This window comes from Diabrotica undecimpunctata, chromosome 3 (genome assembly GCF_040954645.1).
Source record: "Diabrotica undecimpunctata isolate CICGRU chromosome 3, icDiaUnde3, whole genome shotgun sequence".
Classification (NCBI taxonomy): Eukaryota; Metazoa; Arthropoda; class Insecta; order Coleoptera; family Chrysomelidae; genus Diabrotica; species Diabrotica undecimpunctata.
The window spans coordinates 32,350,490-32,366,344 of record NC_092805.1 but is presented as its reverse complement, the minus strand read 5'-3'; the positions used below and the strand labels follow the sequence as shown (position 1 = coordinate 32,366,344).

The window sequence follows — 15,855 nt, the reverse complement described above, 5'->3', positions numbered from 1 at the left end:
ATCTCTCATTCATGCATTATAGCACTTCCTTGCTCCTGGGCATCCTGCCTCCCTTCGGGTCGCCTTTCTTCTTGTTTCTTTCTCTCCAGTGTTCTCCTCACATATCTCGTGAACTGCTCTTTGACGATCTGACGACCTAAGCATCTCCCCCACCAGTTCCGTGACTGATTGCACCTTATTTCCTAGCTCTCTCTCAAGCAGGCTCATCTCACCTATCCATCTATCGCATACCAATAATGTGAGTTACTGCATACATGTAAACCTGGCTTCAAAAATGAATTTGTTAGTTAATGGACACGTGTACATTTATACACGAAAAGTACAAATAAGTTTGTCTCAAAAATGATGCGTCATAGGGACTTCAAATAGAGCATCATTTTTTTATAAACAAGAAATCTAACTTTGTTAAATCTTATGCGAAAATGATTTTGAAAGATAAAAAAGTTATAAATAAAAAATTCTAATAGCACTCCCAAATGATCCGCTTAGACGAGAATCGTAAAAAATAACAAAAATCGCGCAAAGTTTATTTGTTTAACAGCTCTATTGAAACTGACTTCATTTGCTGCAAAATACATACGAAAGCTGCACTCTTCGCATTTAAAACCCATTGTAATCTTTGTCAATAGAATACTCTGATAAGATATCGAATTTTTACCGTCGAGTTGATACAAATTTTGTTTAAAAAATTAATTTCGCGCGTAACTGACATTTAAAATCGCCGATCGCTTCAAGCGTTTTTTCTGAAAGAACGGTGCATTCTACACAGAAAGTGCTGATAAACATTTTTGTTCAAAATTATTTCAGCTACATTTCCTGTTTGAAACATTTTTTCTACGGCGTACAGAGATTCTTGGTGAAGTCCGGGATTAAGAGTGGCAAACTTTTTTACATCTTTTTTGAGGTCCCAAAATTCACATTCTCGGCAAAATTCAGCTTGTTCGTCTCGTTTTTAGAGATTAAATCTCTGACAACTGCACTAATATAGACAAAATTAAACCGATGTTAGGGCGCCATCTTTAAAGAGCTCTAACTACCTTAGGAAGCATTTGTTGATAAGAAATTGTTGACATGAAAATTATTGTTTAAAATTACTAAACAGTTATTATATCTAGAACCAATAAATTTTTATCCTAGATTTTGCTAATGTAGTAGTCATTATAACTAGACACGTTTTCTGTTTTTACAAAAAACGTTTTTAAAAGATAACGCCAAGAAAGTTGTTGGCCATTTCAGTCAGGCAAAAACTTTTAAGTGACCTTTGCCTCTAGTTGGTAGTGTCAATGTAAACGGTGTGAATCTGAATTGGGCGAACAGCTGTATAAATGTATGTTTAGATAAGTAAAAATAATTTTATTAACGATGATAAGAATTTTTATATACTTACAGGATGTTTATATGCAATGTATAAAAAATGCTAACCCATATATCTTGAATTTGTCTATAATAAAAATGTTAATTATTATTAGAGACATACGGTCTTTATGACTTATTTAAGCCTTTAAGAATTACTTACGTTATTTTTTCTGTGTGGAAAAAGCTTGTGAGTGTATATTTGATAAAACTGATATTCTTTACGTGTTCAACTCTACATCAAATCTTTTGTTGTACCTTGCAAAGATTAGTAATACATAGTTATTAATAGTGTTAAAGCTGATTTACAACTTTCTCAACGCCCTTCTGTCCTACTATTAAAAAGTCTCTTTTTTTCGATTTTGTGGTGTCTCCTTTCGACCTCCCAGATTTTCAACCGACTGATTTTATTCTAGTCTTTAATTACAGTCACACCAGATTAATTGCTGGTTTTTAATAATATCCGAAGATGATGACAGACTTTCCATTTTTTAATTTAATACTTATTTCCTCTATCTTATAGTATTTTTCCTGATATCTATATTTTTTGTTATATATTTTTTAGTATTTTTATATGTTCCTAGGTACATCATTTTAACCCTTTCGGTCACAGCGTCATCATACGAGGACACAAACTTAATAAACATCTTATTGCCAAACAGTGGCATATAAAATTACTAAATAACATGTTCCCTGCAGAAGGACAGTGTCTTTACTCATTTATGAATGATGGTGCTATCAAGGAGCGAACGCAGTACCAATGATATAGAGTTGTTTTCGTCAGTTTCGCGCGAATTGTCCAACATCCATATACGTGTACATTTGGATTTGATTTACAGGTAGAATAAAAAGCTGAAAGAGATATAAAATTGATTTGATCGTTACTAGAAGCTTACTTCTTGGCACAAATTTTGAGAATTAAATTTGTCCTTCTTCTTCTTTTGTTGCCTATTCGTTATGAATATTGGCGATCATTCTGGCTATAATTATTTTATTAACTGCTGCTTTAAATAGATTAGTTGTTGTTGTGGAGAACCATTTCCTCAGTTTTTTTTTAACCATGTTATTCTTCTTCTCCCAATTCCTCGCTTTCCGAATACTTTGCCTTGAAGGAATATGTTCAGTAATCTGTATTTAGTGCCGTTTCTCATTATGTGTCCGAGATATTCTAATTTTCTCCTTTTAATTGTATACATCACCTCTCTTTCTTTCCCATTGCTCGTAGTACAGTCTCGTTGGTTATCTTGTCCATCCATGATATCCTTAGGATTCTTCTGTATAGCCACATCTTGAAGGCTTCAAGTTTTTTCTCCATCACTTCGGTAAGTGTCCAGGATTCAACTACGTAGTATAATATCGAGAAGATATAACATCGTAGGAGCCTTACTTTTATCTCCAGATTAAGGTTGTGAATTTTAAAGAGTTTGGCCATGTTGTTGAATGCACTCCTAGTCTTCTCCATCCTACATTTTACTTCTTGTGAGTGATCCCATTGTTTGTTTACTATTTGTTTCAGGATAGGTAAACGGTTTTACTCGGTCCACTGGTGTATTCTTGATAAGCAGTCGGACGTTTCTAATTTTATTTTTGCTGATGACCATAAATTTAGTTTTTGATATGTTTACTTGTAGTCCAAATCTTTCACTTACTTCATTTACTTTGTTTATTAGTTGCTGTAAACCGTTTGACTGTCTATAAAAATAACGGTGTCATCTGCATAGCGGATTTTGCTTAGGCTTTCTCCATTTAAAAGGATTCCACGTTCGTAATTTTCCAAGACTTCACTAAATATTTCCTCTTAATATATAGTATTAATATAGGAGAAAGTATACATCCTTGTCTAACGCCTCGCAGAATCTAGATCGTATTGATTTAAATTTTTACCTATTATATGTTAATCTGGTCCTCATTGTCCCAAAGTGTAGTATCTTTATTCAGTACCTCTCTTTGGTTTCTCCTGTTTATCTGCGAGTTTTAATTTACACAAAAATACAGTGGAATCGTGGAAACGAAACACAAAGACACTCGTGAGAAAAGACGAGTTTTCATCGTTTGTATTTGGATTTTGATTGTTATATCTTCTGTAACTAACGAAACCTCGGCATTTTAATAGGATATACTCGGATCGAGTACTCTTCTTCCATATATATAATATCAGCGGATGATCGTGTTATATAAACAATTACTGATTTTAATCCTCTCGTGTGTTGATTTTTCCTATTTCCTTCTTATATTAACAGAACTTTCTCTAACATGATTCTTACTTTCATAAGTACATATCTCATTTGTCCTCTAATAATCTAATCGAAGAATTGGTTTACTCCTTAATTCTCAAAACCAGCTACGAATTAACGATTTTTTAAAATGTGTTATACTAACTGTTTTAACTATTTTTATATATTACTTGAAATCATAAATAATAGTTCATTGAAAATTAACTATTAAATTTAAGTTAAGTTTTTTATTTTATAATTAATTACCCATCAGAAGATTTAAAACATATTTTTTTTTATTTAACATTCCAATTATATTTCAATCTACTTTTTATTCAAAAAACGTGTAAGCATTAAGTAATATTAATGACAGGATTATTTACTATTATATAATTTATGAGAAACAAAGTTTTATAAATATTTTTTAATTTATTTTACATTTAAATATGATATAATTTATATACTTAAAAATTCTAAATTTAGTTTATATATAAATCATTTTATATTTCATACAAAAACGTAGTATCTATGTAGTTTCATTTTCATCTAAAATTTTGGAGACTTCGTTCTCTTCAGGTGGTGACTGATCATCAGTTAAGAATATTTTAATAACAGATGCCATTATTCTCACCCCAAAATGTAAATTACTAAATCTCACTCCTCGGTGGGTCCTTAAATACTAAATTAACTCAAGATTTGTTTCACTGCAGTGACGTGTATATAATAGTCCGCGTTTTGGTCTGCCGTGACTCTTATTTACTTACTTCACTCAATTAAGTTTTATCATATTAGTTCCTTATTAAGCCTGTAGTCACAATGAGTTGAGTGGTCCGGATATTAACATGTTTTTTGATTTGTTGTTCATGAAACCTTTGGTTTTGAGAATGTTAATATGCTGACATAACCCTAAGATTGGATGCTGTATTCAATATACTATACGTGTCGAATTACACACCTAAACCTTTATTGGGTATAGACAACTAGCACCCTTTTCTAAGACTGGAAGCCAAAAACTCCAGTTGCTTGTGTTAAAGTACTAGTTCTCGATTCTAGACTAGTTATTTTTTTATTTGTTTGTGGTATTTACATATGCTGCAGAACTTTGCAAATATTTATAGTATCAGAATTAATCGCGCTATTTCCAAATGATTCCGATCAGAAGATCCCAAATGAAGCTTTCTGGTATCAATAAGACGGAGCTACTCTTCATTATGATGCGACCGTTCGTAATTATTTAAACGAAATATCATTCAAATCATTCAATTGCGAGTATTAGTACTGAAATGCATGCTATTAAACCTGAAACTATGAATATATATTAAATATAGTAACGTTCAAGAAATTCAAAACTATTATATATATATATATATATATATATATATATATATATATATATATATATATATATATATATATATAAATTAAGGATCACTCAGAAGAGTGGTGGGTTTTTTTCGGTCAAAAGGTGGAGAAAAAAGACAAAGTTGATGGCTACTTCATCTATTTATTGAAGACTTTTCGCTTTCTTAATCAGAAAGCATCATCAGTTCATCTAAAAAGAACAATATGAAAAAACCACACAAGCATGGAAAAGTTGTTACATGTGTTACCTTAAAAAGATATGTAGCAGTCAGTGATAAAGTTGTAAAGACACTTAAGTAAATGGACATTATATGATTATGATGTATAAAAAATAAATTGTACTAGATAAGTTAACAATTTGTTCAAACTAAGCACAGCAAAAAGAACATGTGGTTTTGTTTTTTTATATAAATGTATAAGTTAAAAAAACATTAAAAAAGAGAATGAAGAACTAAGAAAATCAAAGAAACACTTCCAACAATATAACAATAGTTATGATTTAATTTTTACTTTAGGTAGCATTATTGTATTAATTAATATTGAAATTGAATAATTTAATTTATAATGAAATTACCACTCCTGGCTTCTTGAATGCTGCCGGTAAAATGGAGTTCAATTAAGACAATCACGCCGTCAACGTAAAAAACAGTATGATACTATGATAATCGGTCTAAAGTTGGAAAATAAAAAAGGGATGCTGCTATTTTATCCTTTATTTGAAGACGTTTCGTTTATAAGTCCAAAAACATTATCAGTTCTCTAAAATTAGTTAAATGAGCGTACCTATTTTGAAATTACCGCTCTGTCTGCATGAGTTAACCAAATGTCATTCTTGTTTGGGTACATTAGGATGCTGCCATATACGCATGTTGAAATTAATATCTGTTTTCAGGCCTGTTTATCCTTTAAACCTTTGAAGTGTTCACTTGGCAATCAGCTGGTAATATACAATAAATTTCTCGTTTACTTTAATTTAACGTGGTCTAATGATATTACCTAAAGTTAAATATAAAAGTTAATAATATTAAATCAGTGAAGAGTATCAGTATCTTTGGAATTCTGTTTGTGCTCCATGTTGGAAAGTATTCTCTTTTTTATACTTCTGTTCTTTGCACAGTTTTTAACTAAATTGTATTAGTACATTTATAAAAAAACTGACTTAGTTCTGTTTTCTTTTTAAAGAAACTAAACGTTTTAAAATTTTATATAGTTCGTAAGTTAAGCTTTTAATTCACTTCCATCTTTTATGACACACTTATCGCTTAAGGTAAAATTTTTTGCTATTTTTTCTCTATGGATATATTATATATGTTTAACTAATTTTAGATGAACTGATGATGTTTGTGGACATAGAAACGAAACGTGTACAAATAAAAGACCGAGGTCCCTCCCAGAGTCTTCTAACATTATTGCCACAAATTGGTCGCATTGCTCATGTAGTGATCCTTTTCCAAGTTAACATGCTTCTTTTCTAACTTGGTTGCACCGTACTGAAGACGAACAATAGTCAGAAATACGTATATAGGGTTGCCTTCCATCTTATACATACACATATTTTATTTTATTATATTTTATTTTTTTTTCCTTTGTTGCTAGCTATGCCGATACCTAGTAACTTTCTATTCATCAGACATCACTATTTCCACATTGTTGATCTAAACTCGACAAATACTTTTTTTTTTTAAACACAAATACATTTCTTTATGAAATAGAATAAAAACTTTCTCGATGTACGATTTTCACTTCTTCAAAGCTATAAATAATTGATGTGGTGTGTATCATTACATATTGTTTGTTGCTAAATAGTATATTATTATTTAGTTAATGTGTAGTTATGCAACTAGAAACAGTTTCTGTGCATTTTTTAGTTCATGGTGTTATATATTCTTAATTTGTTTTTTATAAACTCAGTAAGAGACAAAAACAGAATAACAAGGAACTCGAAACCGCCAATACACAGGATGATTTCTAAACAATGGCTCTTATTTTACTTAATATTAATATATACAGGGTCTTGATTCTTGTCTTGGAGCTTGTCGCTTCTCGCATCCCAGACGACATAATTTCCTATTGTTCCAGTCTCGTTCGGAGAGTCCTCTACGTTCCATTTCGGTGTGGCTATTTAAACATGAACTTTTTCGTGCTATATCCTCAATTATCGTATTTTTTACTTCCCTTTTCCTTTAATGGTCCATTTCTCAAATGATCAAGTAAAGTTGAACCGGAACGTCTTCTCCAATACATTATTTCGGTTGAGAGAAGGTTTTATGAGGTATTTTTATCGATAACCCAAGTTTCTGACCTATACGTCGGTACTGGCTGACTCATTTCTTTTTGTACTCCATAAGATTGGATGTAGTGCTTTTATTATATTTTTCCCTTTTCCTAATTTTATTACTATATCTTTATCTTTTCCGTGTTAATTTATTATAACTACTAGGTATTAATACTGCCAAAAAATTTTTATTATTCCGCTTTTTGTTTCGAGATTTTGTCCTGTGCCTCTTATGGTCATGTATTATGTCTTTTATATATTTATATCTAAACCCCATGGTTATGGTTATGGTAGAACGGGGCTGGGCCCATTTGTGAACCATTCAGACGCTTAGTTCTCTTAAGACGGATCCATTGTATCACCCCTATCTTACGGACTAGGCCCATACGACCTAATCTTCGGGCGTTTCTGGAGCCTTTAATAACCTTGTAGCCCCACAAAAAGCCACAAGTCTGATTAAGGTTAACTCACTCATTTTAATTGATTGCATAAAACGCAAACTCAGGATCTGCCACCATCTGATAGGCCAGTGCCGAGCACTTCCAGAACGCATGTGAGGTTTCCTCCTCCTCATTACACAGAGGGCCATCCACCAATCCAAGCAGATGAAGGTGCCGTCTGAGTCTACAGTGGCCGGTAAGCATACTGACTACTAGAGAGCGTCTTCTACGGTCTAGAAGGAGAAGTTGGGTTCTAAGACTTTTGGATGGCCCTACTGTGTGGAGCCTAGCCGTTCTCATACCTCCACAACTGGCCCAGGACTCTTAGGAACCTCCGCAGAAGACTAGTACTGAAGGGCAGTCCAATCTCAGGTTCGGGTCTCACAGGCAAAGTGGATCAGCTCCGTCTTACTAGGGCGTCAGCCCATTCGTTCGCTTACGTGCCTGTGTCTCGGTTCCCATACTAAGTTAATCCTATTGGTCAGCGCAAAATCAGTAAGTGCTTTTTTGCACTCAAGAACCAGCTTAGAGCTGACTTTGGGCGCTTCCAAATCCCTTAGCGTTGCTTTACTGTCAAAGCAGATAGATATGGTCCTGCCTCAGAGCAAGCCTTATCTATTATCTCCTGAGCAAATACCAGGTTCGCAAATATCTCGGTCTGAGAGCCTGGCCAGATTCAAATCCGATTCCAGTACCACATACTTAAGCACCTGCCTGCTCGTCCATTCTGGACCCCTTCGTGAACCAAGTGAGCCCCCTTTGACGGATCAATGCAGGCTATCGTTTTATCCATTCATCCCGGTCAGGACATTGAACCAAGAAGGAGGATGAGAATTCAAATTGGAGTTCCATCTTGTACCATAGAGAGCACTGGACAACAATCGAGGGCCTGTCTAAAAATGCCTCAGTGGCCCATCCGCTCATTCATTCTTCTATGAGTTTGTTTATCATGTATGTCGTCTTCGGCAAAGAACTACCTGATCATCGGCATGTGAATGTGAATTCACTACAAGTGAATGTCTTATATAAGTAATGGGACTACATTTTTTTATACAGTTTTAAAGCGCTGCATAAATAAATTTTAAACAGGGCTGAAGAGAAGCAGGAACTTTGTATATTAATTTCCCCAAAAAAGGCAAAATGCATGGTTATAACAGCAAATTTAATAAAATGTAAGTTATAGCTGGAAGGTCAGCTAATAGAACAAGTGATGGAGTTTAAATTTCTAGGCATCACATTATCTAGCTACGGAAAGCTCGAAACACAAGAGGGAGATCAAGTAAATAAAGCAAGCAAAGCCGCAGGATGCCTGAATGAAACAATATGGAGAAATAAAAATATCGGGAAAGAAATAAAAGGCAAAATTTACAAAACAGTCATCAGACCAATAATGACATACGCGGAAAAAGAAAAACAGCAGAGATGAAAACACTTGAAAAATTGAGAGTAAAACACTATGGGACAGAGCTAGATGTACAGATATACGACGTAGATGCAAGGTGGAGAACATCAAGAACTGGATTAGAATTAGAAGAGTAGAATGGGTTGATCATACTCATGAATCATTATCATGGAAGCCGAATGACAACAAATACAGTAATAAAGACGGTTCCCCAATATGATGGCGTTCAGTAGGAAGACCACGTAAACGATGGAACGACAACATACTGGATGCACATTGAAAAACAGATAGTCATGTCTACATAAAAAAAAGAAGAAGAACAAACCGTTTTCTTATCTCTATATATTATTTTGATGGCGTTTATATACATACAATTTAGTTTACCATAATTTCTGCAGAAAGACGGAGTCGAATTCCTTTTGTTGATTCATGTTTGTCTGAGTCTTATTTTCCATCATCCGAGTCATGGATGGCCTACTTGCATATACTTGTATAAAAACAATTGACTTTCCAAAATTTTTATATTTAAAAGATACAAAATAACTCTACAAATTTAATAGTTAACTATACGAAATGCTCCACAAAATTAAAAATATTTTAAAAATAGGATAGTAAATAGACCATTAACACACTTTGGGATTGTAACTTTTTTCTTAATTTTAGACGCTGATTTTAGTGCTAATTAAACCTGAATTACATACCTAACTTACGAAGTTGACAATACAATGTCAACCGAATAATGTAACTTTCCTTTTTTAATTATTTTTTTTTCTTTTCAGTATGGACACCACAGATCAACCAAACTCCATATGTCACGTCCAGTCCATTCACATGTATCCACTGCAGCCGTCTAACACGAAGGATGTTCCATTTAATTTACTGGCCGGCGAAACCGTTCTTCATGTCGGACACTCGGTGGATGGAGTAGTTGTCGTCACGACGTATCGCTTGTATTTACAGTCCAGAAGTAAACCCTTTCACATACCTGTGTCGCTAATTGAAGTTGTCGAAATTCGAGAATTGTTCAATCTTCACATTGGATGTAAGGATGCGAGAACGTACAGGTGAGCTACGCAAATCTGCTACCTATTAATACACTTTATTGTATTATCCGATAGAAAATAGATACTCCACATATAGCTACAGCTTATTGTATAAAACTTCCGCCCAGATAATCAATCAAAATTTTATTCTTTTCAACAATTACAAAATGGCTACTTTACTTTTAAAATTTCAGTTTTTTTTTGCAAATACTTTTTATAGATGAAGTTTTGTATAGCAGCTAAAAAGTTTTTTAGCTTTTCTTAAAATAATAAATATATCATCAAAACGCTAAAATTTAGAAGTCGTTACCGAATGTTGGTGATTACCAAGGATATTTTTATCTTAGTGGTAGAAATGCGGAAAAGATCAGTAGTATTTTTTTGAACCCATGTCTCCACGTGATTGTCCTTGTGACGGGTAACGCTTTTAGACAACAGACTCCGTCAAACTCAAGTTTAATTGAAATAAAAATATATTCAAAAGAAATAAATAACAAAATAAAATTATATCCTACATAATATGTATAAAATTTAATTGTCAATCCTAGCGACGACGGTATCGACTCACAAAATCGACGTATGTCCCACAAAATCGGAACGAAAATACGGTGTGTTAAGACACACACGCTGAACAGAAGAAATGGTGGGTTAGAGGTGGACGGATCGATCAACACTTGCTCCGGGAGGAAGAAGCGGGAAGTGACTAATCAACAATTAGCCATGGAACAGGTCTGTCTCAGATCAACACTCTAAGACCGGTAGGGAGCTGTCACTAGATCAACACTCTAGTAGAAGCGGTTGGTCCTTCGATCAATACCCTAGAGCTAGTAGAGTTGTTCCCAGATCAACACTCTGATAGAACTCCGTACGGTTAGCCTTCAGTCTACACCCAAAAGCCCGATGGAGTTCCCACCAGATCAGCACTCTGGCGGAACTCGATTCTCTTTGGTGACGTACCCTGTTTTGTACGTTGTCGGCCTTCCATCTCCTCTAGCGAGCATTTATAGAACTGAAGCTGAACGGTGGAAGTGCGTGTGTACGGAGCGTTGGTGGAATGTTTGCGATGGCTGGCGATGCACATCGTTACTTACTTCTTCTAGAACTGTTTCTGTCAGGTATTTTCCTCGGATTATTAGTTTTAACACTTCGTATCTGTTGGCATTACCTATTTAAGAAGCTTCCATATCTTCATGTAGTGTTCCTAATAGTTATTTATTGGATACAGGATCCTTCCAGGAATTCTGAGTATTCTTCTATATAGCCACATTTTAAAACCCTTGAATTTTTAGTATTGAAGTACTGGAAACACAAGAGTATTTTCACAAGTGGAAAAATACCCTTTCGGGCTACATCACAGAACGTTTTCGAACTAACAAGTCCAGTTATCAGATGTACGGGAGTGAAGCCACTAAGTATGTGGGTAAAAACCCTTTAAATGAAATTAAATTTTTTATTTATTACATCTTTGCTGATAAATTCGTATGATTTTTAAGTTTCAAACAATACTGCATGGCAACCTGCAGTATATCCTAAACAGAGAATCCACGAACGATTCTTCAAGTTAAAGGTGCAGTTAAAAAATTAGCCAGAAACAAATCACCCGGAATAGATAATCTCCCAGCTGAACTATATAAAGAAAGTGGTCAATATACCATAATGGTATTGCAGCAACTTATAAAAGGTATATGAACACAGAAATCTCTCTCCAATGATTGGAATAGAATAGAATATATATATATATATATATATATATATATATATATATATATATATATATATATATATATATATATATATATATATATATATATATCGATAATGCATTATATGACTACCCTGAAACAAATTTTAGATAAAACACTGGAATATGGCATTGATACTCATCACATATTTATAGACTATAAAGAAGCCTACGACTCTGTGAATAGAAGAGAAATGTTCAAAGCAATGAAAGAGCTAGGAATATCAAATCAGTTGAATGTAGAGTACGAATTCAGGGGGAACTGTCTGAGCCTTTTAAAACAAATAACAGGCTTCGCCAGGGTGACCCTTTCTTCTATATACTGTTCAATCTAGACTATAAAGAAGTCGTAGACTATAAAGAAGCCTACGACTCTGTGAATAGAAGAGAAATGTTCAAAGCAATGAAAGAGCTAGGAATACCAAATCAGTTGAATGTAGAGTACGAATTCAGGGGGAACTGTCTGAGCCTTTTAAAACAAATAACAGGCTTCGCCAGGGTGACCCTTTCTTCTATATACTGTTCAATCTGGCTCTGGAAAAAATAATACGTATATCATAAATCACAACCATTGGTTCAGTATATGATAAATCAGTGCAAATCCTTGCCTATACTGATGATATCAATATTGTTGGGAGAACGGAAAACGCGGCACGAGAGGCGTATCTAGCATTAAAAGAATCAGCTACAAAAATGGGTTTACGCCCACTTGTTATAGAAAACGGCGTCATCGAAGCAGTGAACAAATTTGTATACCTGTGAGCGCCCCTTAACACTGAAAATAATACTACCGCAGAGATAAACCGCAGAATTTGCACGGCCAACAGATGCTATTTTAGGCTCAATCTCCTCCTTAAATCCACCATTATATCGAGAAATACAAAAATAAAACTCTACAAACCTATAATACGCCCAGTCCTAACGGTTCAAAGACCTGGATTCTAACAAAAAGTAATGAAAACATGTTAGAATGTTTCGAAAGAAAAGTACTAAGGCGAATCTATGGAGCAGTGAATGACAATGGAGTGTGAAGAAGACGATACAACTTCGAACTTTATAGAATATACCAGGAACCAGATACCGTAAAACATATTACGATAGGACGTCTGAGGTGGATAGGGCATGTAATGCGGATGGAACAAAACCCATTGGAAGACTCAGAACAAGGTTCCTTGATAACGTCGATGAAGAATGACATGAGAAATATGGGAATACGTCATCATCATCATCATATAACGGGGGTCCTACGGCGATTGCCGCTTCCCGCATTTCAGCCTCCATCTTTTCCTATTTCTCCAATCTCCCTCTTCTAAGCCTCTAGATTGCATTGTTTTTGTAATTTCTCTTCTCCAGGAATTTGGTGGTCTTCCCCTTTTCCTTCTTTCTGGCGGGACATACATTAAGGCTTTCTTTGGCCACCGCTCCTCCTCCATTCTCATCACGTGACCATACCATTGTAATTGCCTTCGGGAATTGGGAATACGTGCTTGGCGGAAGAACGCGATGGATAGGGACGACTGGATAGAAATTCTTGAAGAGGCTAGAACCCACGCAGTGTTGTAAAGCCAAAATGATGATGATGATACTGCATGGCAACGCAAGACCCTGAGCCGTAGTCTATATGGGCCATAGATAGCAACTCTATAGTTTCCTATATAGGGCTTCCTGTAATACTAAGGAGCATTGATAGTGCTTCTTATCACTTTATTTTGAAAACGCTGTACGATTTATAAATTAAAATCCACAAGGAAAAAGTTCTCTGCAGTCGGCTGTATACCATATTCACAAAAATTTTTTTACGGGCTAAAGTTAAATTTATTTAAAAAAACTTTTACGGGCTAAATCACAGAATGTTTTCCGAATAAATATTCCATCATCAGTGCTGCTACTAAGTATACATGTTTAAAGCCGCTAAATATATGGGAAACCCTTTAAATTTTGTTTAATTGGTATTAGATTGCGTGTTAAAATTTTAAGTAGATTCACTTCATGACAACGTGAACTCCCAACTGGGCTTACTGGTCCTGAGACGTAGTTTCTAAACACCCTGAAGATTTCTTCAGGTCGTTTCAGTAATTAAAAAAACATACAAATGTCGTTGGTACAACGCTATGGTTGCTGAGTACTGCTGGTTTGTATGTAGAAATGACCTGAAACTCGCTTTAAAAAGACAAGATAAAAGACGGCGATCAAACGAAGCCAATGCATGACTGTTTTTAATCGTAGCAACCTCTAGAAAATTCTTTCATTAATTTAGAACACTTGAAACATAGCCCTCATTAAAGGCAATTCAAATGGATTGTTAGTAGTTTACCATATAAAAAAATACTTGTGTTTTATCTCTCAATATTTAAAGGTAACCTGCTACACCTCTTGTATATCATAAAAACTAGACCTAATAAAATTATTTCTTTATCGTGTTCATTTTCTCAACCAAAAATTACTAAGATTTGGCTCAAGCGAAGGAAGGAAGTAACTACGCCGTCTTTGATTTTTTAATCCTTTAAAATCCCTTTGTTTTTGTCAGGTGCTCAGAACACTAATTATTCAAAGAGTTAATAACTTCACAACTAAGTAAACTCTCTCTCTAGAAATAACTATTCCGACAAAGGCCAAATACGTTTAAATTACAAGACGCAAAAAACAATTTCCCAGAATTACTTTTCTTATTTGTTAGTTGTCCTCTACTGGAAACGTAATATTGACATTCTGCAGCGGCGCTGGAGAGGTTATTACAAGTTGGCGATAGTTTCTTTTAAAGTAGGAAGTTTTAAAAGCTGTAATAACTTCTAATATTTTTAAAGAAGTGTTTTTGTTCCGAAGTAAAAATATAATAAGAAAAGAAATCTTTCGTGTTGGAAGTTATGTTAAAGGTGATAGATCAGCATGATAGGAATTTAAATGAAAAGAAGGAAATAAATAAGTTTTTCAGAATATTAGCCACATAGTTTATAAAACTGAAATTAGTGCAGAGAGATCAGAAGAGCATCAAAGGGTCTCTAGAGCATGTAGTGCTGTTATATATAATTAGGAGAACAATTAAAACTATGCCAACTCATATTAAATCTATAATTTCACAATTGTTTTTGATAGACTTTAGTTGAATAAATTGAAATTATTAATTAAAAGTAATTTTTATTCACTATTTATCTATCTATATATGTCTCTCTCATTCGTCGTCATTTATTGTTAGCCTTCCTTTTGGTTTTTGTACATTGGACCATTTTTCCCATTAATATCATCGCATCATATCATTTGCTGTCGACCCCTCGATCTTTTGACCTCGGCATTCCCTGACTCTTTATGTTTTCTTTATTCTAAGTTGTTTCTGGTGCATATCCATCTCTGAACACCGTATGTTTGAGCAGGTATGACTCTTTTTACACCTCTTGACTAATTCGTCGACAATTTCGTTTCCATCCACTCCGGTATATCCCGGAATTCGTAGAGGGGTAAATAAATTTTCTTTGCTTAGTTCGTTGAAGTCGATGGAGAAGTATGATGTTAGAAAACTGAAAAATCCCAATGTTCGACTGAAGGTGAGTGAAAACCTCGATACAAAGGTGCTAAAATGCAGAAATGCAGGAACTATAGAAGAAAGTCTGACCATCATACAAGAAAAAGTGAGAGAAATAAAAGAACAATACCTGAAGAAAGATTCTGTATCTTTGACACGGAAATCGTGGATGACCGATGAAATACTTGAACTTATGGTTCATAGAAAAAAAAACAAAGAAAATCTCCAAGAATATAAGAGAATACATACCATCGTCAGAAGAAAGATAAGAGATACCAAAGAGAAACAAAAAACAACAATGTCAAGAAATAGAGGAGTATCAGAGACGATATGATAACTTCAATGTCCATCGAAAGGTAAAGGAAATAGCTGGGAAGTTCCGAAAACGCAACAGCTGAAAAATAACAGATGATGAAGGCAATCTTGCCATAACTAAAGAAAATAAAAAGAAAGTATTGGAAGAATACTTGGAGAAACTTTTCCACGACCTAAGAACAATACAAAAAGCC

The 15,855-nt window shown here is 34.2% G+C and overlaps 1 protein-coding gene across 3 annotated transcripts in view; it reads left to right on the top strand.

Moving 5' to 3' along the window:
* Positions 1-15,855, top strand: part of LOC140436648 (phosphatidylinositol-3,5-bisphosphate 3-phosphatase MTMR3) — a 131,810-nt gene that overhangs the window by 45,139 nt on the left and 70,816 nt on the right. For 2 of the 3 annotated variants that reach the window (XM_072525646.1, XM_072525648.1), the window contains exon 2: positions 9,825-10,109. In XM_072525646.1, coding sequence (XP_072381747.1) covers positions 9,826-10,109 — 284 coding nt within the window. In that variant the 5' untranslated portion in view covers position 9,825. Of the gene's footprint in view, positions 1-1,234; positions 1,328-9,824; positions 10,110-15,855 lie in introns of those variants that run through there. The other variant, XM_072525647.1, reaches the window with a different exon arrangement.